Source organism: Malus sylvestris, chromosome 12, assembly GCF_916048215.2.
Source record: "Malus sylvestris chromosome 12, drMalSylv7.2, whole genome shotgun sequence".
Taxonomy (NCBI): Eukaryota; Viridiplantae; Streptophyta; class Magnoliopsida; order Rosales; family Rosaceae; genus Malus; species Malus sylvestris.
Window position 1 is genome coordinate 22710527 of NC_062271.1, and position 24574 is coordinate 22735100.

General features: G+C 40.1%; 4 protein-coding genes across 5 annotated transcripts; 2 read left to right on the top strand and 2 right to left on the bottom strand.

Annotated features, from left to right (window-relative positions):
• The first annotated feature begins 8190 nt into the window (after window positions 1-8190).
• LOC126594439 (heme-binding-like protein At3g10130, chloroplastic) lies at window positions 8191-9123 on the top strand. The gene has a single exon (XM_050260748.1). It carries the CDS (start codon window positions 8399-8401, stop codon window positions 9005-9007), a length of 609 nt encoding a protein of 202 aa, XP_050116705.1. The 5' UTR covers window positions 8191-8398; the 3' UTR covers window positions 9008-9123.
• A 1367-nt stretch (window positions 9124-10490) lies between these two features.
• LOC126593043 (protein transport protein yos1-like) lies at window positions 10491-12306 on the bottom strand. Of its 2 annotated transcripts, XM_050258900.1 has the most exons (3): window positions 12037-12306; window positions 11183-11429; window positions 10491-10968 (listed from the first exon to the last, which is right to left on the bottom strand). In XM_050258900.1, the coding sequence occupies exon 2, from the start codon at window positions 11424-11426 to the stop codon at window positions 11193-11195; it is 234 nt and encodes a 77-aa protein (XP_050114857.1). In that variant the 5' UTR covers window positions 11427-11429; window positions 12037-12306; the 3' UTR covers window positions 10491-10968; window positions 11183-11192. The 2 variants fall into 2 exon arrangements, with proteins under 2 accessions (XP_050114857.1, XP_050114855.1); XM_050258898.1 differs by lacking the exon at window positions 10491-10968 and having other exon boundaries at window positions 11013-11429.
• Window positions 12307-12360: 54 nt separating this feature from the next.
• On the top strand, window positions 12361-14689 carry LOC126593042 (fructokinase-like 1, chloroplastic). The gene is made up of 2 exons (XM_050258897.1): window positions 12361-13167; window positions 13823-14689. Exons 1-2 carry the CDS (start codon window positions 12361-12363, stop codon window positions 14513-14515), a joined length of 1500 nt encoding a protein of 499 aa, XP_050114854.1. The 3' UTR covers window positions 14516-14689.
• Window positions 14690-15087: 398 nt separating this feature from the next.
• Window positions 15088-18710, bottom strand: LOC126593041 (O-fucosyltransferase 19-like). Its single transcript, XM_050258896.1, has 8 exons — window positions 17814-18710; window positions 17389-17461; window positions 17231-17301; window positions 16995-17083; window positions 16765-16897; window positions 16452-16684; window positions 15889-16365; window positions 15088-15780 (listed from the first exon to the last, which is right to left on the bottom strand). Exons 1-8 carry the CDS (start codon window positions 18486-18488, stop codon window positions 15525-15527), a joined length of 2007 nt encoding a protein of 668 aa, XP_050114853.1. The 5' UTR covers window positions 18489-18710; the 3' UTR covers window positions 15088-15524.
• Window positions 18711-24574: the final 5864 nt, after the last annotated feature.

Below are 24574 nucleotides of genomic sequence, written 5' to 3' on the forward strand. Positions count from 1 at the left end.
GTTGATGATATGATGATGATGTTGCATATTAACAACGCCAAATACATTAGCCGGTAGGACTTTGGTTTAAACGTACCAATACATATTGTCCTTAATTTTTTATGCAATCTTTGAAAGTTGAAACCCATGCTATACTTGATACAATTTGGTCAGCTCAGCCACGTGCTGGTTTTTCTTTATGCTCTTCATGAGCTATTTACGAGCATATCGTATACGTAAACCTCCACATTTTTCCTTATGTGGTTAGCGAAAGCATGGATGCATGGAAATCTAGTTGTAACCAGGGAAAGCATCGAGAAAAGTTAAAAGTTTGTAACCTGCCGTGGCATCCACGAGTCGGTCAATACGAGGCAGAGAAAAATTGTCCTTCAGGCAGGCCCCGTTCATATCCGTATAAATTGTACACATACACCACTTGGTTAGTTTTCCGACCTTTGCTGCCTTCTTGTCCATCGCAACGTTTGCTACTAATCTTGGGTAATCACATTTCTGATAAATTCGGTGTTGAGTAGTTTATCCACATCCACCTTCATGGCTTCATAACGCTCTGGGTCATAGGATCACTGCTTTCGCTGGTCGAGGCTGAGTTTATGTGAGATGATGTTTGGATCTATTCCTGGCAAGTATGAGTAAAACCAAGCGAAAATACCTGTCTGGGCCCTAAAAATCTATACCAGTTATGCTCGAACTTCCGCAGCTAGTTTTATGCCATTCTAAACGGTCATGGTCGAACATTCCTCTAACAGTCTAAAAATCTCTAACTTTTCCATGGGCTTAGGGTGTTCTCAACCTTCGTCATCCTTCGGATATGGGTGCAGCTGACTCTCCAAGAGTAACTGGTGATCCTACCGAGTGTTTGATGTCGAAGGGCCCACCAACACCCCCCCCCACCCCCGCATTCAAGGGAGTATCTGGTGTGCCCTTCGGCATCAATGGTTTGAGCCCCCTCCCCCCTCTTTTTTTCCTTTCTGCTTGTCATAGTATTCAAGGGAATATGACTACTTCATCATGGAGTATGTCTTAAGTCAGCTAGCTAGAAAATACAGCCAAGTTGTATGCGTTTTCCAGAAACGGCGTCAAATTGTTAGTGCTCAAAAATTGCAAGTTAACAAATTAACACGATTAGCCCTTGGTGGGCTAGAGATAGGACTAAAATGAAATGGACTCAAGATTTAAGTGGTTCATACCTCAAAATTGGGCTATATCTACTGTGTTGCTCGAATTATATTGATTTCAAAAGTTACAAAAAAGCGCTCGGCTAAGACTAGAATTCTTTCTAGCTTCAGTAGTCTGACATCCTTACAAAAGGTTCTCCATGAACCCAGAGAACCTTAAGCTCACCTGATCCTTACTTTTAGGCATTTAATGTGTCTCTTACATCGATCAACATGTGACAACTTTTTAACCATTAGTTGATATTCCACGATGAAGTTATGTTTGCTTTGTTAAGATTGCACGCCCTTTTAGGTCGTTGTGTGTTGGACGATCTACTCGATCTTGATTAATTAACCGTGTCAATCTAAGCAGCGAGCCAACGTCCTTTGTATCCTATCCTAGAATTTTGCTTTTGATTATTGATTGACACATACCTAATTAGCGTCTGAATAAGATTGCTTCTAAAACTTTTCACCATAAAGTTGTTAGTCTTCTCACACCTCCTTGACAATCAAAAAGTACTTTATGTTGCATAGTCATATTGATGAGATGGATCAGCGGAATGAGTTTATGAAAATTACCGGATTCAATATATGTGGCTCAGTTTGCTTGATCCCTAAGCTATGGACATTAAAATCCGTTCAACAGATCCAATTCCGATGTAGGGAGGTCTTGCAGAAAAGCTTAAAACCTCTCGTTCTCATTACTTTTTCAATATGAAAAAAAAAAATTAAAATGAAATGGTCATCTTATTCAAAACTGCAAACCGATTGTGGAATCCTTCTCTCCCACTTCACACTTTGGAACGCACCGTTGGAGAGGCTTCAAACAAGCCCTGCTTCAAACTTAAAAAGTTTACCAAACTACTTCAATTTGGTGAAGTGTATAGACAAACTCAGAAGAATAAAAAAGTGAACATGAGATCTCAGTAACTTGAAATTATCTTCAAATCCCCCCATGAGAAAAAAAAAGAAAGAAAAAAAAATAACGTAAAAGATTAATGATAAATATAAAAATTAATCATTGAAGAAGATGAACAAAGAAAAGAAAGAGGGACTATTGAAAGCGACTGGACTTAACCCTAACCACCTGTATGGCAAGTGAGATAACTCAGTCCCTGGGCCAGGGCAGTCACGCTCGCACGCGGTTTCGGCTTAAGCTATTTTTCTTGCGGGCCTGGGCCTGGCCGATCACTAACATGTTCCCCGCAAGCCTCCGGCCCATTTAAATATGTCAGTTTTTATATTTGGGCCCATTTGAGAATACTAAGTACGAAACATTTCTGCTCAAAAATGTTTCAAGCCTAAAACAATACAAGAAGAATTGCTTGAATAAGCCTAATGGCGCGTTTACGTAACCGTAATCAAAATAGAGAAATTTGATTGAGGATGAATTAAATTGAGGAGGAATTGGATTAAGGAGGAATCATAATTGGATTACTGTTGAAGCTGTTTACTTAAATGTTATGGAATCGGAGTAAAAATGAAACGAAATTCATATAAGTTGTTTACTAATTCATCTAAATCGGAATAGAAATCAATATGATTACTAAATGCCCTTATTGTTTTTGTTTTCTTTCTTGCCCATATTACATTTTCACAAAATGTCATTATTGTAAACCTTCATTTGTCTTCTGTATCTTCCCCAGCAGGAGATAAAACTCCCCCTCCCCTTTTCCCCATCGCTTTCATCTTTCCCACTCACCTTACCCCCATAATCACCACCCCTCATCCCTGCCAAGTATTTCAATTTCAAGATTTTCTAGGTTTTGAGTGATTTCTTCACCGGATCTGTGGGTTTATTATCTGGGGTTTGGATGATAAATTCTTGAATCCGATTTGGGGGAAATGTGGTTGGGTTTTGTGAGGCAGTGGCAGGGGAGTAAGGCATGGCTACACTGGGAGGTGGAAGGTGTGGCGTAGACGATGAAGGTGAAGCGCAAGGAGCAATGGGTTTGTTGGCGGAGGATTGATAGTTAGCCATCCTAATTTCCTACCCCAACCACACGCCATTAATATCATACCATCCATCCAATATCCCCAAAACTAACTCTTACACCCAAATAACATTTCACGTCGTTATTAAGGAGAAAGAGCCTATTTCCGAATCTCACTCTCACCCTCATTTCTCTCTCTTTCCGTTTGATTCGCACTCTCTACAATTCAAATGGAAATTGCGTGATTTTTCTAAAAGAATTATAAGGGTTTGTTGCTTGATCGATTTGCTGAAGTGCGTATCTCTCACTTGCTGTCGACGATGAAGGTGACCGTAGTTTCGCGGAGTGGCCGAGAAGTTGTCAAAGGTAGGGAGGTGCTGGAGAGGATGGTGGATGACAACAGAAGAAGGAAATGAGTACTAAAGGTGGAAGGCATTTTGGGAAGGAAAATTTGATTCCGGATGGAGCCTTCTCCCCGGAATCCAAATACCACATTCGTCTACGTAATCCAATTCCGGCAATATCAGGAATTGAAATCTTGATTTTACATGGGGCTCGCGGAACTGTGCATTCCGCTTAAGTTAGTAAACAGATGAATGATCAGGAATGGGGAATGACTCATGTTGATGCACAAAACTGGAGGTCTTGAAACAACGTAAATCTCATCGTGAATCTGCAAGAAAATGTAAAGAACACAAGATGTATCGTGGTTCACCCCAATGTTTGGGCTACGTCCACATTGATTATTGTATTTCTCTGAGAAGTGAGGGGAGTGAGGGCGAGAGCTTCTGAGGGTGAGAGAACTCTTCCCACGGCCTAAGAAAATAGCCTCCTCTAATTGTGAGGGTGAGGAGTCCTTTTATAGAATAAGGGCTCCTCACTTATTACATATTTTCCCCTTCCTTTATTACATAATTACCTTTAAGTCCCTTGAGTATTTATACGAGATCTAAATACGGAGGCCCTAAGTATGGTACAAACAGTAGTCCCCCAAGTCTTCAGTCAAGAGAGTCTTTTGGCTGGAGACTTGAAATTCAGTCAATGTGTGGGCCGAAGTAACTAGATGTCGTCTAGGACTGAATACTCGATATGAGGTGGCGCTCAATGTGAAATGAGGCTCAACTAGATGTAGCACATGTTGCGAGGCTGCTCGGCTTATGGCTTATGTTGCCTTGGTTGGCTCGGCTTGTGACGTTTGAAGGTGAGCGAGTCCCTTTTATAGAATAAGGGCTCGCTCCTCAATACATAAATATGGGCTAGAGTTTATGCTCATGGCGAGACGGTTGCTCAATAGGCGGCAATGCTCTCTAATGATAGTGAGGGAGTCCATTTTATAGAATAAGGGCTCGTTCCTCAATACATGAATAACGGGCTAGAGTTGACGCTCGCAGCGAGGCGGTTGCTCAGTAGGCGGCGATGCTCTCTAATGGTGCTGAGAGAGTCATTTTTATAGAATAAAAGTTCGCTCCTCAATACACAAGTGATGGGTGCTCTCTAATGAAAGTGAGGTAGTCCATTTTATAGAATAAGGGTTCGCTCATCAGTACATAAATAATGGGCTAAGTCCCCCAAGTATTTTTTATGAGGCCCAATTGAGGCCCAATATATGGTACATAATGTAGTCCCCCAAGTCTTCGGTCAATAGAGTATGTTGGCTGGAAACTTCAAATTAAATTCGTGTATGGGCCGAAATGGCGGTTGTTCGGATGTGGTATTTGTATACCTTGCACTAAAGCTTTGTAGGTGAAGCTTTGCAAGTGAAGCTTTGAAGCTGGAGCTCTGTAAATGAAGCTTTTGAAGCTAGAACTTTTTGTAAATGAAGCTTTTGAAGCTAGAGCTCTGTAAATGAAGCTTTTGAAGCTAAAGCTTTTATAAATGAAGCTTTTGAAGCTGGAGCTCTGTAAATGAAGCTTTTGAAGCTAGAGCTTTGTAAGCTAGAGCTTTGTAAATAAAGCTTTTGAAGCTAAAGCTCTGTAAATGAAGCTTTTGAAGCTAGAACTTTGTAAATGAAGCTTTTGAAGCTAGAGCTCTGTAAATGAAGCTTTTGAGGCTGATTGACATGAGTGATGCTCATGAATGTTTATGTTGATTGACATAAGTGATGCTCATGGATGTTGACATGAGTGATGCTCATGAATGTTGACATGAGTGGTGTTCATGAATGTTGACATGAGTGATGCTCATGAATGTTTATGTATGATTGAATGAGTGATGCTCATGAATGTTTATGTATGATTGACATGAGTAATGCTCATGTATGATTTGGGAGTACTGGACGTACTTTTGATCACCTGGTTGGTGGTAATAGCGGCAGATTGCCGAATAGTTTTGGAGTACTGGGCGTACTTTTGATCACCTGGTTGGTGGTAATAGCGGCAAGTTGCCGAATAATTGTGGAGTACTGAGCATACTTTTTGATCACCTGGTTGGTGGTAATAGCGGCAGATTGTCAAATAATTGTGGAGTACTGGGCATACTTTTGATCACCTGGTTGGAGCTATTTTGGGCTTATGGGCCTTCGCCCTCTATACAACATTCCAACCCATTTATTTTGGGCTTTGCCTTTTTTTTTTCTTTTCTTTTTTTAACCATCTGATGGGGTTTATACAGATGTCTGTGAAAGGTAAGAAAAATAAATTATATCATTCAAAACAAAGGTTTCGACATAAAAGCTTCGACAGTTGCAGATTGTTGGTGCGTTGCTTTTGCTTTTGCTTTTGTTTTCTGCTTTGCTTTTGCTTTCTTCTTTTACTTTTGTTTTCTGCTTTCATGTCTCGGATTTTCTCCATAAGCGACTGCTTTGGATATGTGGCTGGATGCCATGATTAAAGGCAATATTCTTTAAAGTGACAACTGCTTTGACATCTGCTTAGACAGCCTTTTCGACACCACCACATTGCTTCTGATTCTGACCAGAAATAGGCTCTAATGGCATGTGCAGGTAATACGGGTTGGATTGCTTCACCTTCGTGATCTCATACACGTGCCTCACCGTCAGCGTTGACGCCACCGCATGTCATGGACAGCCGCTGACAAAGCACCAACACCTTCCTCTTTAATCATGGTCCTGATGACCTGGGCAGTTGATCCCTGACCCAATTGAATTCTCACCTTGATCATATCGATTGGCTAGATGACACATGTAGCAAGCATACCAGAGGCTCATGTGACGCAATGGCCTGCAACGCACAAGGACTCCCTCACTTCATCTTCACTCAATGGCCTGCAACGCACAAGGACCTGCACACTGACACCCTTTTCCTTCTCATGCCTGTTTGTCGAATTCGAATCCCCAGATCGCAGATCTCGCATTGACTTATCGCTCGACCTTGACGTCTGTGACGGTGATAGTGATACCAATCCTCCTCTTCTCTGTTGGGACTGTGAGGAATCCCCGTCAGCCTTGACGGAGCCGAGAACCCTAAAACCTTAAAAGGAAAAAAAATCAGTCCCTGGAATCGAACGCCACAGATTGAGAGCTTTGGCTTGGGAAATTGTGGGGTTTCAGAGAGGGTCCGAGGGACAGAGAGGGTCCGAGGGACAGAAAGGGTCTTTTTTTTCCTCAAAAAGTGATTTAAGTGGATCGATTGGCCGGCAAATGAGAATTCGAAGAAGGGTGGGGCTCCGTCGGTTTCTAGGTCGCGGATCAACAACTGCAACTTGAGAAGGCGAAGATCGACAATGGTGTGGGGAAGTTTGAGTTTACCATACTCGGCGGCGGGCATGGTCAGGTAAACACAGGAGCGGCCGATAGAGAAGACCACGTCAACAGCGAGAGCCACCGTGAGCTCCCACCGCAAAAGCGAAAACCTTTCGGACTTGAGCTTCTTGCCGGTGGACCAATCGTCCTCCTTGGCATTCTCCTCGTCCCTCGGCAGCCTCCTAGCGTCCCCCGCCAGATTTCTCGAAGCCTCCATGTACAGATTGTACCAGCACCGATACGAAGATGATGAGGACCCACGTCAATAGTAACACTCATTCATCGGCAAATTTGCGTCCTTGGTTTTGCTGTCAAGGTCGAAGCTTCAAAGTGTGGTTTTTAGAATGCTACCCACATCGATCAAAGATTCAAAATCTAAGACAGACACATGTTGTGGATCAAATTCTTGGATACAAATTTGGGAATTGAATTTGGTTTTGGTTTTGGGTGTTAAAATTGAGATTCAATTCCTCTTTGTCGGTGGGTAACAATCAGACTCAATTTATGTGGTTAGGAACAAGAAAGATGGAAAGCGAATGCCAAAAAAAAAAAAAAAATTCCACCATATCCTTTCCCTGTATGTAAACACGCCATAAGGCAATTCTACGATCTGTACTTGCTTTGAAGGTTTTAAGCCCAACGATATCGAGAATCGAAAGGCATTCCTAAAAGAGCAATAAGGGCTCATCTTTTTTTTTTCTCCTCTTAAAATGATCAGCTGGTGGCTTTGCCATGGCAATCCATCCTTCCGGGGGCCGATAATATTCATAGAGACATTTCAGTCTTCTTCTAGCCATCCTCATGCGATTCACCAGCACCAGAAATCGTACCTAAGACATTCCGTGTGGAATATGGGTCTAAAATTCATCACCGACCCCTTGGTGCCTCGTGGTAGTTCAATAAGGGCTCATTTGGGTATTGTGAATGTAGGCTCTAAATTGAATTTACAATTTATGCTCATAAGCGTTTTTTTTTTTCAAGTGTGCTATTATAAAAAAACAAGTTAAATTTTTGTTAAAACACTGTGCTTCCTTAAAAAAGAATTTAAAAGTGCATTATAAAAAAGTATATAATAAAGGCTTCTTTATCGAAACCTTGTCAAAATACAATTAGAACGCTTTTGATGGTCAAAAACATTTTTAACCCTCTAAATAACAATCTCAAACATTTCAACCTCATTTGCTAAAGCAACTTTATACTAAAATGCCCCGTTTAAATGTTGTACAGATTGGCAAATGACTTATACCTCAGTTAATTAAGGAGCATTTGCGCATGCATATGAAGTCCTCAATGCATCTAAAGTCCTATTGGAAAAATTAAAATGGTGGACAGATTGTATCCACATGTCCATCACCAAAAACCAGCCACTCGTTCAAGACTGCAGAGTGTTCATTTCCCAACTTTCTTCCCAAGAAATATTTATCAAAAAATTGGAAAATTAAAAGAACAACCGCCTTCCCAAGCAAAAGATACCTATATATACAAAGCAAGAACAATTCACAGCAAAACCCACAGCTCCCTGCAATCACCATTTTTTACAGGCCACTTTCAAGGACCAAATCCAAATTAAAGAAACCCAGCTACCATCAAACTCGAATATCTCAAAAATGGGCATGGTTTTTGGAAAGATATGCGTGGAAACCCCAAAATACAAAGTCCTCCACTCCACCGCCCTCTACGAAATCCGGCAATACCCGCCTTCAGTAGTAGCCCAGTTCACCTACGATCCGTCAGACCTCAAGGGCGACAAAGATGGCGGCTTTGCCATTCTGGCCAATTACATCGGCGCGTTGGGAAACCCCCAGAACACCAAACCCGAGAAAATCGCCATGACGGCTCCGGTCATAACCAAATCCCAAAACCAAGAAAGCGAAATGATCGCCATGACGGCTCCGGTCGTGACGAGGGAGGAGAAGGGGAGGAAGATGGTGACGATGGAGTTTTTGCTGCCGGCGAAGTATGGGAAGGCGGAGGAGGCGCCGAAGCCGGTGGACGAGAGGGTGGTGATTACGGAGGAGGGAGAGAGGAAGTATGGGGTGGTGGGATTCACTGGAGTGGCGACGGAGAAGGTGGTGGCGGAGAAGGTGGAGAAATTGAAGGAGAGGTTGGAGAAAGATGGGTATAAGATTATTGGGGATCATCTGCTGGCTAGGTATAATCCGCCATGGACGTTGCCTCCGTTCAGGACCAATGAGGTTCTGATTCCGATTGAGTGATGTTTTAGATTTTGTTCAACTGTTTGTTGTACCATGCTCTGTTTTTTTTTTTTTGGTTTTTGGATAAAGCTCTGTTTTTTCGTTAAGTATTAATAAAACATGTATTTTGTACAGTAGACTCTATTTTATGCTGGTTTGGAATGACACTCATGTTTACTAATCCGTAATCGGGCGAAGATCAATTGTACAGGGAAGGAAGAAATCATGAATCGAGAAAGGAAAAGAAAGATATGAACTAGTACCTTAGTTGACACCTTTTTTATTTGTTATTTTTAAGCGTTTGATTACGAAGAGAAATTAAGAATCAAAATAGTTTCAGTATCATTGGTTTAGTAGACGCAATGAACATGTCATATAAGGAAAGAAGTACGGTTCCCCTTGTGTCGGCTTTCCCAATGGTTAGTAACTTCTACTTAAAATCCAATCTTTTTTTAGTATCATGGAAGAAAATGAAAAAAGAAACATTAGAGCAAGTCCACCCATGGACATTGCTAGGAGAATCATGAAAGAGAGAGACCATAATTCAATTTCTTAATTTACCCATAAAATTGTTAAACATTATGTATTTCATAAACAACTAAAAACACTAGCTTAGAAAAATCCATAGATAGCAAAGATGAATCATCTTGACAGAACAGTGCAAAGCAGACTTAAATGGATAGACTTTTGGAAATCATATTAAGTACTGATAGAGTTATGTCCGTAGCAGTGTTGATTTGACGGTTGAGACTTGAGAGTGGTACACCACATGTCACTATACAAATGATTAGATATGTGTTAAAAAGTTAATAACTTCAAAAATAAAATTTCTCATCGCTTATATAAAAATACGTTGTGTACTACATGTATTCTGATCACAATGAAAATTTTCTCATTTAAATGACATGTCCATGTCTTTGTAGGAAAATCATTTTTCACAAACGTTGCTCTTCTTTTTTCCCCCACTTACCCTTGTGGATTTTCTGCTTGAATGTGAAAAAAAAAGTTTTATAGGGTGATTGCCATATCGCCCATGTCGTTTTACCAATACACTAATGTGATAATCAGTCATGTCATCAACTCATACTGATACATGAATTTGCAACACCACGTGACTTAGTGACAATATGAACGTCACATTCAATCCAAAAAAGCTCTTATTTTCCCGCACTAATAATAGTCCTGACCCCATAATCAATCCAAACCCAGCAACCAAAAATCCCTTACCGATCAGCCAAGCATACCTTATACAAAGATTTCTTGACCGCTGGTTCATTCCCAAGGCAAAGCTAGCCAGAAAGGCATAGGAGAAAGGTCTCACGCACGAACTGATTAAATGAAATAAATTATCTTCATTTTTAATATTTCCGGTTGAATTTAGAGCTTCTTATTATGCCCCCCATCGTGAATTAATCTTAGCTCCGCCATTGGTCACATTGAAAAGTTTATTCGCAAATACTAATGTTGTACTTAAGGGATCAAATTTTGCAACTGAGCTCAAAAGGAGAGATTCGGTGGAATATCACTCTCCTTTATGCAAATCATAATTTGACATGTATGCATAACTAACTGATAAAACAAATCTCAATATGTGTCAGACTATAATTGGCAGCCAAGATGGAATAATGATCAAAAAAAAAAAAAAGCTAAGAAGAAAGGGAAAATGACACGGAATTGGTTTCCCCTTCTTCTAAATACTACAACATGTAAATTTATATCATTCGACCAAAATATAGGCAATCAAATGTAAGCAATGAGAACCCAATCCCTACTACTTTGTTTCAGTGATCGACCTATAACTTCAATGTTTGAGGGTATTTGGTCGAAACCCCGTCACCAACATCAATTGGGCAAGGGAAACTTACCTATCACCGGTTGTATACCCCGTTCTCTATCTACCATCTCCTAACCCGACCATCCCGTGACATGAAAGTTGTTCTCCAACTCTACAAGTTATCTTGGTAACCTGTTCTGAATCCCATCTTTTGTGAACGAACAAAACAGATGACAAGAGAATGCGAAAAACTTAGAAAAACTGATATTCAGTTGAGTAACTGTGTGTAATGTACAACAATAAAGCCATGGATCAAAAACACACCCACATCCTGCATTTGTATTTGGGACTCAAACCCAAGAACGAAAACAGGATGTAACTAGCCGAAAATTCGTAACAGATTACAAAGAGACAGAACTCACATTAAGCATTTCACCCGGAGATCAGCTTCACTACTATAGTTACGATGTTCAAAATTATGAGCGGAAATCTGAAGAACTGGCATGCGTGTATAAATCCTATGATCTGCCCCTTAAGTGTGGTTCTCCGCCCTCCTTGAAATTGTAGCAAGGTCCACCCTCTCGGACCCAGAAAACGATCTTCGTTCAGTATCGCAAACGCATTTGTAAGCAGCAAGAAGCCTTGGAATAAAGTCCACAGACCCATTTTCTGCACAACACAGGTTGCAAATCTCAGTTTCTAAACATCACAATCTTACAAGAATGGCATGTTTGGAGGTGCTTTTGATATTGTTAAGGGGTTGATCGGGACACCATATGGAACCGTTTAAAAAGCGCTTTCTAAGTACATTTAGCAGAAGAAAAAAAAAAACTTAAAATCGCTTATGGGACAGAAAATCTCTTTCCGAAGAAGCACCCGTGCTTGTGAAAGAAATACTTATCGCAAAAACACTTATTAGCAGGTAGGAAACAATCCCAAACGGACCCTATAAGAATTTTCAAATAATAAAAAACAATTCCGACTCCGCTTACGGTTAAAAAGCACTATGAACGTAACTGTAAAAGCACTTATGATCAATTGTTGAAATATCAGTCAAAACTTCAATTTCTTAAGCGCATAGAAAATTCATTAAAAAAACTCCAAAGGCCTATAAATATACTGAAAATTCAAGCGAAAACTGAAATATTTACAATTTCGTTTCAACTATCGATTTTGAACACAAAAATAAACTGATCAGAACTGAAAAGACATGTTCTTTCGTATCTTAACATAATCGAATCCGTCCTAGGAAGAACAAGATGAAAAGAAATCTTACCGGAGATTACTTGTTCCAGACAACAAGTCGCCTCTCGGTCGAAAGACTTCGCCTTGATTTCAACGAAACGACACAACAGGAAAGACTGGAAGTACTCGCAAAGCAAGGATAATTATTTTATAGCACTACGTCAGAATCCTCCTTATGACACTTTTCATCTGACGGTCAGGAATCCTCCACGTGTCATTTTAAGACATACTCACTTTTCTGACCCGACCCGGATGTTCGAGTCCAATATATGACGACGACCCGATAAAATTTACAGAGGGACTGAGTGAGGTTTTGCTGACGGACATGGGTAAACCCTAACACTCAGCTCAAACCATGGCTTCCTTTCACCTCTCTCTCCCGCTTGTCATAAGCCCCGGAAGCGTCATTTCGAATGGGGTAGCCTTAGAATCTTTAAAGTTAAAAGCTTTCAATCCACGGTTTTTGCTACTTAAACCCCCCAAATCGCACAATCTAAACCCGCCCAGAGCTTCCACCAATGGCGCCGACAACGGAAGCATTGAACCCAGCAAACCCACTCGCCGCGGCAGGAAAAAGGGGCCAACTTCTTCTTCTTCGGAAGCACCGAAAAAACCCAAGCGTTCGAAGAAATCCGAGACCGTGAACGGCGCCGTCGAACCCGAACCCGTAATCCAACCCGAAAATCCGGATTCGAAACTCGAGGATTACGACGACGGCATAGATTTCCCGTACGATGACCCGCCTCTGGTTTGCTGCTTCGGCGCCGCGCAGAAGGAGTTCGTACCGACGGTTCGGGTCTCCGACAACCGGATGCACCCGGATATATACTCGCAGTGGAAAATGCTTCAGTGGGACCCGCCGGAGTTTGTGAGAGCCCCCGGCGGGTCGCCCTCCAATGTGGCGATTTCGCACGTGCGGCTCGGCGGGAGGGCGGCGTTTATGGGGAAGGTCGGGGAGGACGATTTTGGGGATGAGCTGGTGCTGACGATGAACAAGGAGAGGGTTCAGACACGCGCGGTGAAGTTCGATTCGAGTGCGAAGACAGCGATGACGTACATGAAGATTAAGTTTGACGATGAGAGGATGTGGGCGGAGACGGTGAAGGAGTCTGCCGAGGACTCGCTGCTCTGCTCCGAGCTCAACCTCGCCGTGCTCAAAGAGGTATTGTCTATAGTGTTTACGTTGTATTTGTTTAAGGGTGATTTTGCTATTATTAGATACATTTGCGGAATTTTCATCAAAATCGAAGTGCTTTCTGAAGAAATTTTTGAAAATGCTTTATGGAGAAGCACCTAGGAAGTGCTCTTGAATAAGCACTTGGGGAGTAGGAAGTGCATTTCGAAGAAGCACCTAGGAAGTGCTTCTTGGAAAAACACTTCGGAAGTAGGAAGTCCTTCTCAAAGAAGCACCTAGGAAATGCATCATGAAGAAGCACCCAGGAAGTGCTTCTCCAAAAAATGCTTTTGAATTTTTCTACAAATTGATGTTAGAACCGCCTTTGATTGTCGGCAAGGGCTAAAGCTTTTGATTGTGGGAAAATGTTAGCACTTTTGGAGCACTCTCAAGCAGGCTAAAGATGTCTACACAAAGCAAGTAGGTTGGGTTTTGGTATTACAGTTAATTGAGAGTGCAGCAATCGTTTGTTTGAGCACATCGCTCACTATGAGGAAGTGATTTCCATACTTTCATATGGTTGTTTGGTTTCAATTCTTATGTTGTTCGTTCTGCACTTTTATATTCTCTGTTTCGTATGAATTCTTATGTTGTTGGAAAGGGATGAGTTCATTATTATATACGTTTTGATGTCTTAACGCAGGCCAGAATGTTCCACTTCACTTCGGAAGTTTTGACATCTCCCTCAATGCGACCAACCCTTTTCAGAGCAATGTCCTATTCCAAAAAGTTTGGGGGGCTTGTGTTTTTCGATTTGAACTTGCCGTTGCCTCTGTGGAAATCGCGTGACGAAACGAGGAAGTACATTGAGAGAGCCTGGAACCAAGCTGACATAATCGAGGTTTCGAGGCAGGAATTGGAATTTCTTCTTGATGAAGACCACTACGTGAGGAAGAGGAATTACAGGCCCCAGTACTATGCTGAGGAGTTTGAGCAAACCAAGAAGCGGAGAGATTATTACCATTACACGCCCGAAGAAATATCTCCATTATGGCACGATGGACTTAAGTTTCTCTTTGTGACGGATGGAACGCTTCGAATTCATTACTATTCCCCTTCGTTTCACGGTGTTGTGATTGGAACGGAAGATGCGCTCATAACCCCATTCACTTGTGATAGGACTGGTTCTGGTGACGCTGTTGTGGCTGCGATTATGAGAAAGCTGACCACTCACCCTGAGATGTATGAAGACCAAGATGTTTTGGAAAGGCAGCTTCGATTTGCAGTTGCTGCGGGAATAATATCGCAGTGGACGATCGGTGCTGTTAGAGGTTTTCCTACGGAAAGTGCAACTCAAAATCTGAAGGAGCAGGTTTATGTGCCTTCGATGTGGTAGTGGCGTAGATCCTAGGTCTCAAATGTTGTTCAGAAATTGTTCATTGTATTGTATGATCTCTCGAGTGCGGAAAATTTTGCCTATTTAGGAAGAACAGGTGGGAAAGATTGTATCCAATGTACTTGCAATTTTAGCAGAAACCAAATGCAGATACTAAGATGAATTTAGGGTTTAGGGTTTATCCTTGTACTGTATTTTATAACGAACCCAAGCAAAAGAAGCCCCCATCTAATCAAGGAGAAAGTACAGGACTCTCGGATCACGTCAATTGTAGGGCAACTCTCACAAAAACGTGAAACTCTCGTGTTTTGGTCACATTGGCTCCGAATTGAGGGAGCCGGTACAATAATCACAAAAGAAAGCAAGTAATTGATGTGCCGGAAAAGACTTGATACCCGTTGAGGCATTTTAGGGATAGTCGCCATACGGCCGGAGTCACCCACAAACTATGGGCAAGTGTGGCTGTAAGGCCGAGAGGAAGAATTCGAAATTGAAGAAATCGCTACTTGATCTTCAATATGCCCTGGTTAGTTTCAAGAAATCGCTCGCAGGACAACGACAACTGAGAAATCTGCTTGAAATGTATGAAACTTCTTTCTATTATAGGTTGTGTAAGAAAAATTACATTCAAATTCATCGCGAAGCTCTCGTGTTTTAGACTAAATCGAAGAAAGAATAATTGAATCAATGAATTACTATAGCAGCTCCATTTCTGACAACGGCAAGAGGTCTCTGTGCTAATCAAACTACTCGAGCTCCAACTTCTCTGCAATCTCAAATGCCTTCTCGATCTGATTTCATCATAAACCGAAACTTGCATTGCAAGTCACAAGCGAACCCATAAAAACTTCTCGGCCCTGTATAGCAAGTACGGTTTCTGAGACCGAGCGAAAAAGCACTTCTTTCAAAAGCCCACCATTTCAGCTGCCATTTTTAGCTATGGTAATGTGACATTGTGTAGTATTTTCTACAGCATGAGCTAGCCACATTCATTCTCCATCCTACTGCCTTATCTTTGTGACAAAACACTCATACTTCTTCTCTCATCAGACTTCACGCTACGCATTCGCTCCTGCGTCTTGTTACAGATGCAACCGGGAAAGGGATTTGCATAGAAGTTCTCCTCCAACCTTGGTGACTCTCCGATCTGTCTAGCATATGGTGCTCCGAGCCTGTCAGAATGCAGATTTTTAACCGCAGACGAAATTTTTTCCCATGATATTGCTCCCTTATCCAACTGATCGACAAGTTGAACAAAATTTTGTCTGAAATGGAATTCATAAAATGTCAGAAAACTATCTCGTGTTAAAATTCCAATCAGGATGTTGGGAACTTCAGTAGGCTAATACTAAATGCATGGTACAAGAGCGAACCTGTCAGGATTGATAGTCTTCCGAAATCCTTCAAACCTCCTATGTCCCTGCACTGTCTTTGCCATATTACCATCGTACGTATAAACAAAGACATCACTCTCCATTGCTACTATATGATCCAAGGCAGCAAGGCGATTTTGGTACAGCTTGAAGGCCTCTAGCTCTTCTTCTGTTGCAAGGGTGTTGTGCGAGAAGACATTCGGATACTCAGTGCGAAAAGCAGACATGCTGTTGCTGCCATATATCTCGCCAGCGACAATGTAGATCGTAGTCGTCGAAGGGTATCCCATGGCTTTAAGGAATAGGGCAGCTTCTCTGGGTGAAAATGGGCATCCGCCTTGGAGCCTTCGTTCTTCACTATCGATCACTTTCTCCTTCCAATGTTTGACGCTGTACCTCATAACCCGAAGCTCCTCGGATTCCTCTGCTGTGAGGTTGTGGCTGCAGCCGGTGAAGGCAAGCATGTCCTTCTCATATCTGCAATCAAGAACATTTTCGTTACTTAGTTCCATTACCTCCGGAACAACATAATACACAACGAATCAATCAAACAACAAAAATACCTCAAATGAAGAGCAATATAAGGATTGCTATTGTTCCTCAGTCTGTCAACCAAAACTCTCCCAAGATCCTCAATCTCCTTTGCATACTGGAGGGCCTCGTAATTTGCACGGCACCTCAGCTTTTGGATGGAGGATGCAAGTCCATTGTTAGCAAGTCGGGAATCCGTGTGTGTAAACTTTATAACCTTATGCTTCTTTAACAACGGGATCATCTCGCTTCTGTAGTATCTCGCCTGCATACAAATCATCGTTAGATACATTTCGAAGAACCTAAAATCCATACACATTCGAAAATTTATTAACACGATCGCACCTTCGACCAAGAGACCGGAGCCTTCAGAAGAGGCTTCACGGCTGCATATTTGGTCGGCAAATACTCAATAATATCAATATCATCTTTCAATACTTTCATGAAGTGCCTCCAGTCAAATATATCTTTAAAATCACTGCAAATACAAATATACGAAATAATTAATCAACAAAACATAGTTAATTAGCCACTAATAATCCTATCCGACAACATCATTTGCACAGAAATCTTACCTTGGATCCGTCCAAAAGGACTTATGGTCCAGTAGTGGAAGAACCAGGGTAGCATTCATTATCTTTGCAACGGCTACCATATCACATATCTGCACCATCAATTAGGCTGTCATGTCAGCATCCAAAACGCGTCTATAATTTACTTTTTCCGAGAGACGATATTGTAAAACGCTGCTCTAAATTACGGGGAAGGAGATTCGAGCGGGGGCGGGATTTGTAAAAAGATTATTACTTACCCCTGTTCTCATTTGATTCAATCCACCATTGGCATGAACAAGCAGATAACCATTTGTTTTCGATCCTGTTCCTGTTGGAAAAGAGATTATTGTTAAAAAATCGGATAGAAATTGATAAAAATTGACAAATTTGGGTAGGGAAATGAATGTAGACGTACTAATTCGGTTCTTGGGTCGAGCTATGCATTTATCAAAATTGTCGCTGTTGGGTTTCCTCCAAATTTCTGGGGTCTGCAAACGAAAACAGATTAATGAATATTAATCACAGATTAATCACTGCATTAAATTCGTAATACAACGTAAAAGGGGACAAATGCAAAACGAGAAAGATGTGAATAAACAGCCAAATAATAAAAATCTGGCAATCAAATTAATCAACCAGTGAAACCCCATTAGAGGTAAAAGTCAGTTGGTTAACGTAAGACGTTAATAGTATCAGAAAAATTCGACATTTTCTCATCACTTTCCTCCATTTTCTCGGAAACCAAACAAGTAGTGAAAAATAAAAAATACCCAGAACTTAAATAATTGAAAGAATAAAAAAATTAAAAATTCTGGGAGAATTGATTGATTGGTGACTTACAGGCAACCGCTCGAGAAGTCGCTTGAACTTGGTGGAGGATTCGGTTTCCAACAACCTCTCCAAAACACGTTCCGGCATGGAGTTGGATTCCTGGTTCTCCGCGACGGCCCGCTGCGCCACCAACCAATCGTCTTTCACTGTCTTCAGAATCAAAAGCCGGCCCTCCGTCCTCTTCGCATCCTCCCGGACCACCTCGACGTGGCTGCTCAAAAACGAGAACTTCACGAGCAAGGAGATAACCGCCAACAAAAGCAGCGCCCCGAAGATCTTGCGGCCCACGTTCCGCCCCGATCTCAGCGACTGCAACATCGCGACCGTCCATAGAAACCCGTCCTCGATCGGGAGCAGCCACGTGTCGGGCACGCAGAAGAAAAGCCGCCGACGGAGCAGGAGGTACTTCATCACGGGGTGGTGCGAATAATGGTTGTGGTTGTGGTGGAGAACGTGGTGGGGCCCGCATATTGTGCCGTCGAGGAGGCTGTCGTTTTCCACGTCGTCGTCGTCGTCGTCGTCGAAGACAATGTTGTTCTCGGGAGGGAGGGTGCTCGTCGGGAGCCGCTCGCCGGCTTCCATGACGCCGTCAGCGACGCGTCGTCTGGTCTTCGTGGGCAGCGCGACAAGAGGTGGTTGTCTCGGACTACTGTTGGTTGAGCTGTTCGTACCACCGGACGACATGGCCGACCGGCACTAACGTTGTTTAACAAATATGCACCCCCTACGACACAGGATCCGATTCGGTTCTTAATTCCCTCGAAGAACCAAACCCGAATCAAATGGAGTTGAGCACAGATGTTTATACTTGTATGAATTTTTCCATGTGCTTTTTGTAAAGTGGGATTCGTTTCTTCCTTATCTCTCTCCAATGGCGGATCTACGGGATGTTCTGATTTTTTGAGAGGACGGTTTTTATCATTGCTGAAGCTTAAGGAGATGGAGAACAACAAAATGACGACTTTGCCCCTGGTTAATCCCAGAAACGACTGACTACCCCTTCGAGTTTGTTTTTCGTTGCAGTTCTGTTTTCTGTTGGTAAATACAAAATGTTTTAAAGCAAAAATGGTTAAAACCTTCTTCTTTTTTTTGTTGAAAAGGTTAAAACTTTAAAACGGCAGGATAAAAGTGAATTACCTTAACCTAAATTTTCTCCCTTTTTGTTGGGTGGCTGGAGTTGTGGAGGAGTTAGGGTTGACAATTAAAATCCGATATGAATTTGTTTTCGGGTTAGTCATTACTTGGTTCATATTAGAAATCAGATTACAATTTATGTATCCTAATATAATTCTGTGTTTTAACCTTAGGAGTTTAAAATTTAAAAGGGGGCCCCGACCTTCGTTCGCTTTGCCTGCCTGGACCCGCCTAGGGCAACAACTCAAGTCGCAATTCTCACTTAAATTAAAAATCGATAACTTTCATTTAATTTTTTTTTTGGTTCAATAAATTGTTAGAAATTTGTTAGATACTTGGATGAACACTCATTATATGTTTGCTCCCCACATTTTAAATATGCTATAATCTTTAATTTATATGTCATTTTATTTTGTAATTTATGTATCCTAATACAATTATGTATTTTTGTAAGTATAAATAGGCTCTGCCTAATCTGCCTAGGCTCTAGATCCCAACCCATCGTCCACCTAGCACCTAACGTCTTTTAAAACCGTAATTGCGCCTTTTGATCTAAGAAACCTCACTACTTTATAGTTTTAATAATTATGTTGTCTAGCAAGCAAGATTTGAATACTAGACTAACATTGTTTTTCTCACAAGACGACTCACCTAATTCACGTCTGCGTTTCCGACAATATTTTCAGTTAGAGTGGAAAGCTAGCAAGATGCATGCTATGCCTTGTTCGTGTACACTTTGTTTATAACCTCTAACAATTAGTTTTATTTCTTTTCTTATGAAAGATTAGCAATCACAATAAATGGTGACTTCCCAAATCATGCAAACTTGTTACCCGTCAAGATTCAGCATGCTACTGACTTTCACATTTTTGTCCAGATATCTTATTCTTCATCTATGGGCAATTTTAATTTTGCCATTTTTAATTTATATTTGTTTTGGACGCCAGGCTATTTGCAACTGAAATATTATTTTTTGATTAGTTAGGATGTTTTTGTTATCTTCTTAATGTTGATATATATCGTGTTTATCCAACACCATACTTTTGCACTACATTTGTTTGCCTTCTATTTTGTTTTTGACAAACTCTTGTCCCGCGTTTTCTATGCGTAGCACTTTTAAAATATTTGTTAAACGACTATTTTTTAAATTGAAGTGCTTTTACTCATTAAAAGTCGCTTTTGGCTCTTTCAAAAACACATCCAAACAATTTTTTTTTTTTTTGTTAATATTCGATCGTAGGTAATTTTCTTCTTGTGATCGTATTGTTTTTAATTATAATTTGATCGATATGATAATAGAATCGGTAAAAAAATATTATTAATGTATTTGTAATATTGTTTCGTCATTATTAAAAAGAGAACAATCTTTTTAAGTATGCTAGATTGTGAGTGCTGTGTTTCTCTAAAAACTATAAAATAACGCTTATAATCCCGAAGCACTTATAATGTTTTGCTAACCATTACAAGTTTTACATGACATTAGAAGGGAGTTACGGGAGTTTCAAGTTTCTCACATTCCACCACAAGATTTTGAACCATGCCCATTTATTTATTCTATTTGTTTGATAAGGTTAATTGCCATTTGCCCAAAATGAGGATCACCTCGTCTTGTTATTATGTTTTGCCTATCCCGGATTAAATTACTATAGTCCTCATACTATACTCTGTAAAATTGTAATAATATACTTACGCTATGTTTGGATGAGGGAAATAAACTTGAAATTTGGATAAAAGTCAGAATTTGTAAATTGACATGCACGAATTCTCTTGTTTGAATTCATAAACATAGAAATTTAGAATTTCCGCGTGAAAAAAAACTTGGAAATTGGGACCTCCAATTTCCAAGTTTAAATTCCATATACATAAGTGTCATTTTCAATTTCTATGATTAAGAGCTTAACAATAACAAATTCCGTATTCAATTCCATTGTTCTTTTAGACTAACCAAATAAGAAAATTCACAAATTCTACAAAATAAAATCTCTTCAATTCAATTTCCGTCATTTTAAAATTCCTTGGTAATCTTAAATTTCTTCACTCAAACATAATGTTAGTGTATAGTACCGTATTTTTGGCACACAAAAAAATCTATGCACTAAAAGTAGCTAAATGTTTCCATTAAACCCTTCACACATTTACTTGTGAATCTTACTATCAAATCAAATGTAACTAATTAGATTCTTCCATTAACAAAATATTAGTCATGCATTGGGGTGTGTATCCATTTACCCTACCCATAAGGGTAGTTTGGACATTGCAACGCACAAGACTTTCTGCCGTGCAAATCTCGTACCTCAAAGTTTTACTGTTGCACTTTGGGAACGTTCCTCGATCCTCGTTTCCTAGCTGTCAGTTTGTCATTGGACACGGGACGGCAGCCTCTAACTGCTGACATTCCCGCCTTTGAATAAAAAATTCAATGCGCCACGTGGCACTACTCACGAGCCCACAGCTCGCATGCAAACACAACACTTTTCGTCTTTGACCGTACCCTCTCGTGTTGGCACGTCTAAAATCTAACCGTTGTAATAGGAGTGCGACTGCTGCTGGCTTTATAGCCGTTGGATTTGACTAGCCTGGAATTCAATCGCAGCGGTTGATTTCTTGAGCTAAATGATGAGGAGCAGCATTTTCCATATATAGAGTAAATAAGGGTACATCATTACAGCTCGTGTGAATTAGAAAATGATGTGTATATTTAAGGATTGAATACAATATTTACATGTATTTAATATAATTATTATCCGATGATCATATATATTCAATATATGTATTTATATAATTACAATTTCAGGTGATTGTATAAAATACATATAAGTATTGTAGCAAAATCTATAAAGTTGTTAGATTATTGATATTGGACGTCACATTGATGATGTACATGTGTAATGGAAGTCTTTCTCTAGTCACAATATATCACACATGAGATAAACTTTCTTGCAACAAAACACATAATCTTCTCTCTCTTACACAAACACACGAGAAATTGTTCTATAAGGAAGCCCATACGATTTCATCTCCGCTCAACAGACTAAGAGACCCCATGTATTTCAGTCTCACACATACTCATTTTAGTGGATTCCATTTGGACAGTCATGTGACGTGACATGAAACTCTATATTCCCTACTTAAGAATTCTCCATAAACATGCATAAACAGCCTCACGTTTTGGTTAATCTGGCCTCATTTGTGTAACTTGACAACTCCTTAATGATGGTATATATTCAGACTATTTGACACTTATAGGCCGAGTTAATTACACTAACACCCCCTCATATTTATTGTGTTTTCACAAAAACCTCTCACGTTTGAAACATTAACACCCCCTGAGGTTCTAATTCACTTTCACACAAACCGTTTAGGACTGTCATCACCTTAAAATATTTTCTTAAACACAAACTTGCCTCATTATTAAGTGGCAAAGGTTCTAGAAGTGTCCTATAAAATCTGGGTGGGAGACTTAGGAGCGTCAATTGAAAGAGAAATTTTGAGTGGAATTTTTGTGGGTGAAGAAATTCAGTGGAAGCTACAAATATATAAGCAAGGACTAATCGTTGTGATTTTCAACCTGGCTACCCAACTATACCTCAGACTTATGGTGGCCGACAAAATGCGTGTCAAAAAAGGGATGTATTAAACCCAGCAACAGGATACAAATTTACTTATAACGATGATTTTACTGCGTTGGTTTTTGAAGCTAGTTACACACTTGTATGATCTTTAATTGTTTTACATAGTAGCATGTTATTAGTTTTGAATAACGTTGCATGGAAGTTCTTTTTGTAATGTGTAATACGGGAAACATTACATTATTATTTTTTGTAGGTGAAATAGGATATAAACTTAACTATAATGAGAATATAAGTGTTGTGGTGATGTTTTCTACCTAAAAACGTATGCTTAGTTTGAAATACCGTTACAATGCATATAAATTTTTATCGTGAAAATCACGTTCCATGCATGTTTTGTTTCTATTTCCTAAGTCAAGAGCGAGAAAAATTGTATTTGAATTTCTTGGATTTGTATTTTTGTTTTTTTGTTTTTTTTTTCAAAAGGCGGATTTGTATTTTTGTTTGTTGTTCCACAAAGATTTAAAAAAGAACAAAGAAAGATGTGACCTTGACAAGTTGTTTATTCCTAATTGAGGAGGGGGGGGGGGGGGTCCACACGTTACGCCTAACAAATAGATTTGGTGATGAGTTTCGGCGGTACCGCATCTCCACTAATAATAATTCTTCATCTTCTTTGTTTGGCCAATTAGTCGACATGTATGGTGTGTTATTAGCTTTGTGTACCGTTACATTGACATTTACGTTACATGAACGTTTTTTTAATTTTATTTTATTTTGTATAACAATATGTAATATAGAAAACGTTACATTATATTTTTTATATGTAAAATAAGATATAATTTACTTATAATGAGGATGTGATTGTGGTGATGAATCAAGTAATTATGCGTCTCAAAACTTTTACACAGTAATTTGGTTTAATTTGAAATACCGTCACGTTGCATGTAAATTCTTATTGTGAAAATCACGTCGCATGAATGTTTTGTTTCTACTTCCCAAGTCAAGAGACAAAAAATTGTATTTGAATTTCTTGGTTTGGTTTTTTGTTTCTTGTTCTTCCTCAAAGAATTTAAAAAGAGTAAAGAAAGATATGAGCTTGAAAAGTTGTTCATTCCAAATTTCAAACCATAACAGAAACAAATAAGCATGTAGTGAGAGGGTCCACACGCCAAAATCACCACGTGATGACTCAATGGTTGGAAGCGAATTTCAGAACTGTATTCCACACATGACGTCTTGGGTTCGATTTCTAGCATTGGTGAATCACATAATGGTGACCAGGAGGAAGTTAAAATATCTTTATGAGTCTTTTCGACCCATAAAAAAATACATTGCCATGACGACACCACCAGCTAAGTTTTTTATTTTTTTTATATTTTTTTGAAGTCCACACGCCACGCCTAACAAATATACTTGGTGGTGAGTTTAGGCGGTACCGCATCTCTACTAATAGTAATTCTTCTTCTTTGGTTGGCCAATTAGTCGACGTGTGTGGTGTTTGGAGGGAAGGACACGGACGATGTCAAACTCAATGGCCCTCCACTAAGCCTAAAGTCCTTCAAAACGCTTTGACAGCAAGAACAGAAGCATCAAGCATGGTTGGTGGTTGGAGAATTGGACTTTCAAGTGCTACGTTGTCACCACCAATTCTTCCAAGCTCCACACACACTCCATACTCAACTTTAAGTACAAAAAACAAAGAAATAAAATAGAAAAAGAAAAGCATTCTTGTCTTGGCCCATATAGATTTTGGTGTCACCGACGTCTGATATTTATGCTATGTTAAACAAGAGATTTCTAAGTCCTAATAAAGAATTGAGGTTAGGTTGCTAAAGAGGGTTTGTTGAGTTGAGAATTATCGTTCAGTTCACTAGACCAAAGTCTAGGTTCAAGTCTCGTTACCAATAATTCCTCTAGTAGGCGATCTGTAAAAACAAAACAAAAAAAGATTAAGACCTCTTCTGTAACTCCTCAAAATGACTTGTGGTATTGCTCCTGACCAATGTCTAAACTATCGATATTATCCCGATATTTCCATTGAAATTTCCGTGTTTTTGGAGTACC

What these genes read in the sequence shown, in the direction of transcription:
- LOC126594439 (XM_050260748.1), top strand. Translation starts at nt 8,399, where the DNA reads ATGGGCATGGTTTTTGGAAAGATATGCGTGGAAACCCCAAAATACAAA.
- LOC126593043 (XM_050258900.1), bottom strand. Translation starts at nt 11,426, where the DNA reads ATGGGTCTGTGGACTTTATTCCAAGGCTTCTTGCTGCTTACAAATGCG.
- LOC126593042 (XM_050258897.1), top strand. Translation starts at nt 12,361, where the DNA reads ATGGCTTCCTTTCACCTCTCTCTCCCGCTTGTCATAAGCCCCGGAAGC. An exon ending in ACCTCGCCGTGCTCAAAGAG is followed by an intron (nt 13,168 to 13,822) that starts GTATTGTCTATA and finishes GTCTTAACGCAG; the next exon opens with GCCAGAATGTTCCACTTCAC.
- LOC126593041 (XM_050258896.1), bottom strand. Translation starts at nt 18,488, where the DNA reads ATGTCGTCCGGTGGTACGAACAGCTCAACCAACAGTAGTCCGAGACAA. An exon ending in TATATTGCTCTTCATTTGAG is followed by an intron (nt 16,366 to 16,451) that starts GTATTTTTGTTG and finishes TCTTGATTGCAG; the next exon opens with ATATGAGAAGGACATGCTTG. An exon ending in AAGACTATCAATCCTGACAG is followed by an intron (nt 15,781 to 15,888) that starts GTTCGCTCTTGT and finishes ATTCCATTTCAG; the next exon opens with ACAAAATTTTGTTCAACTTG.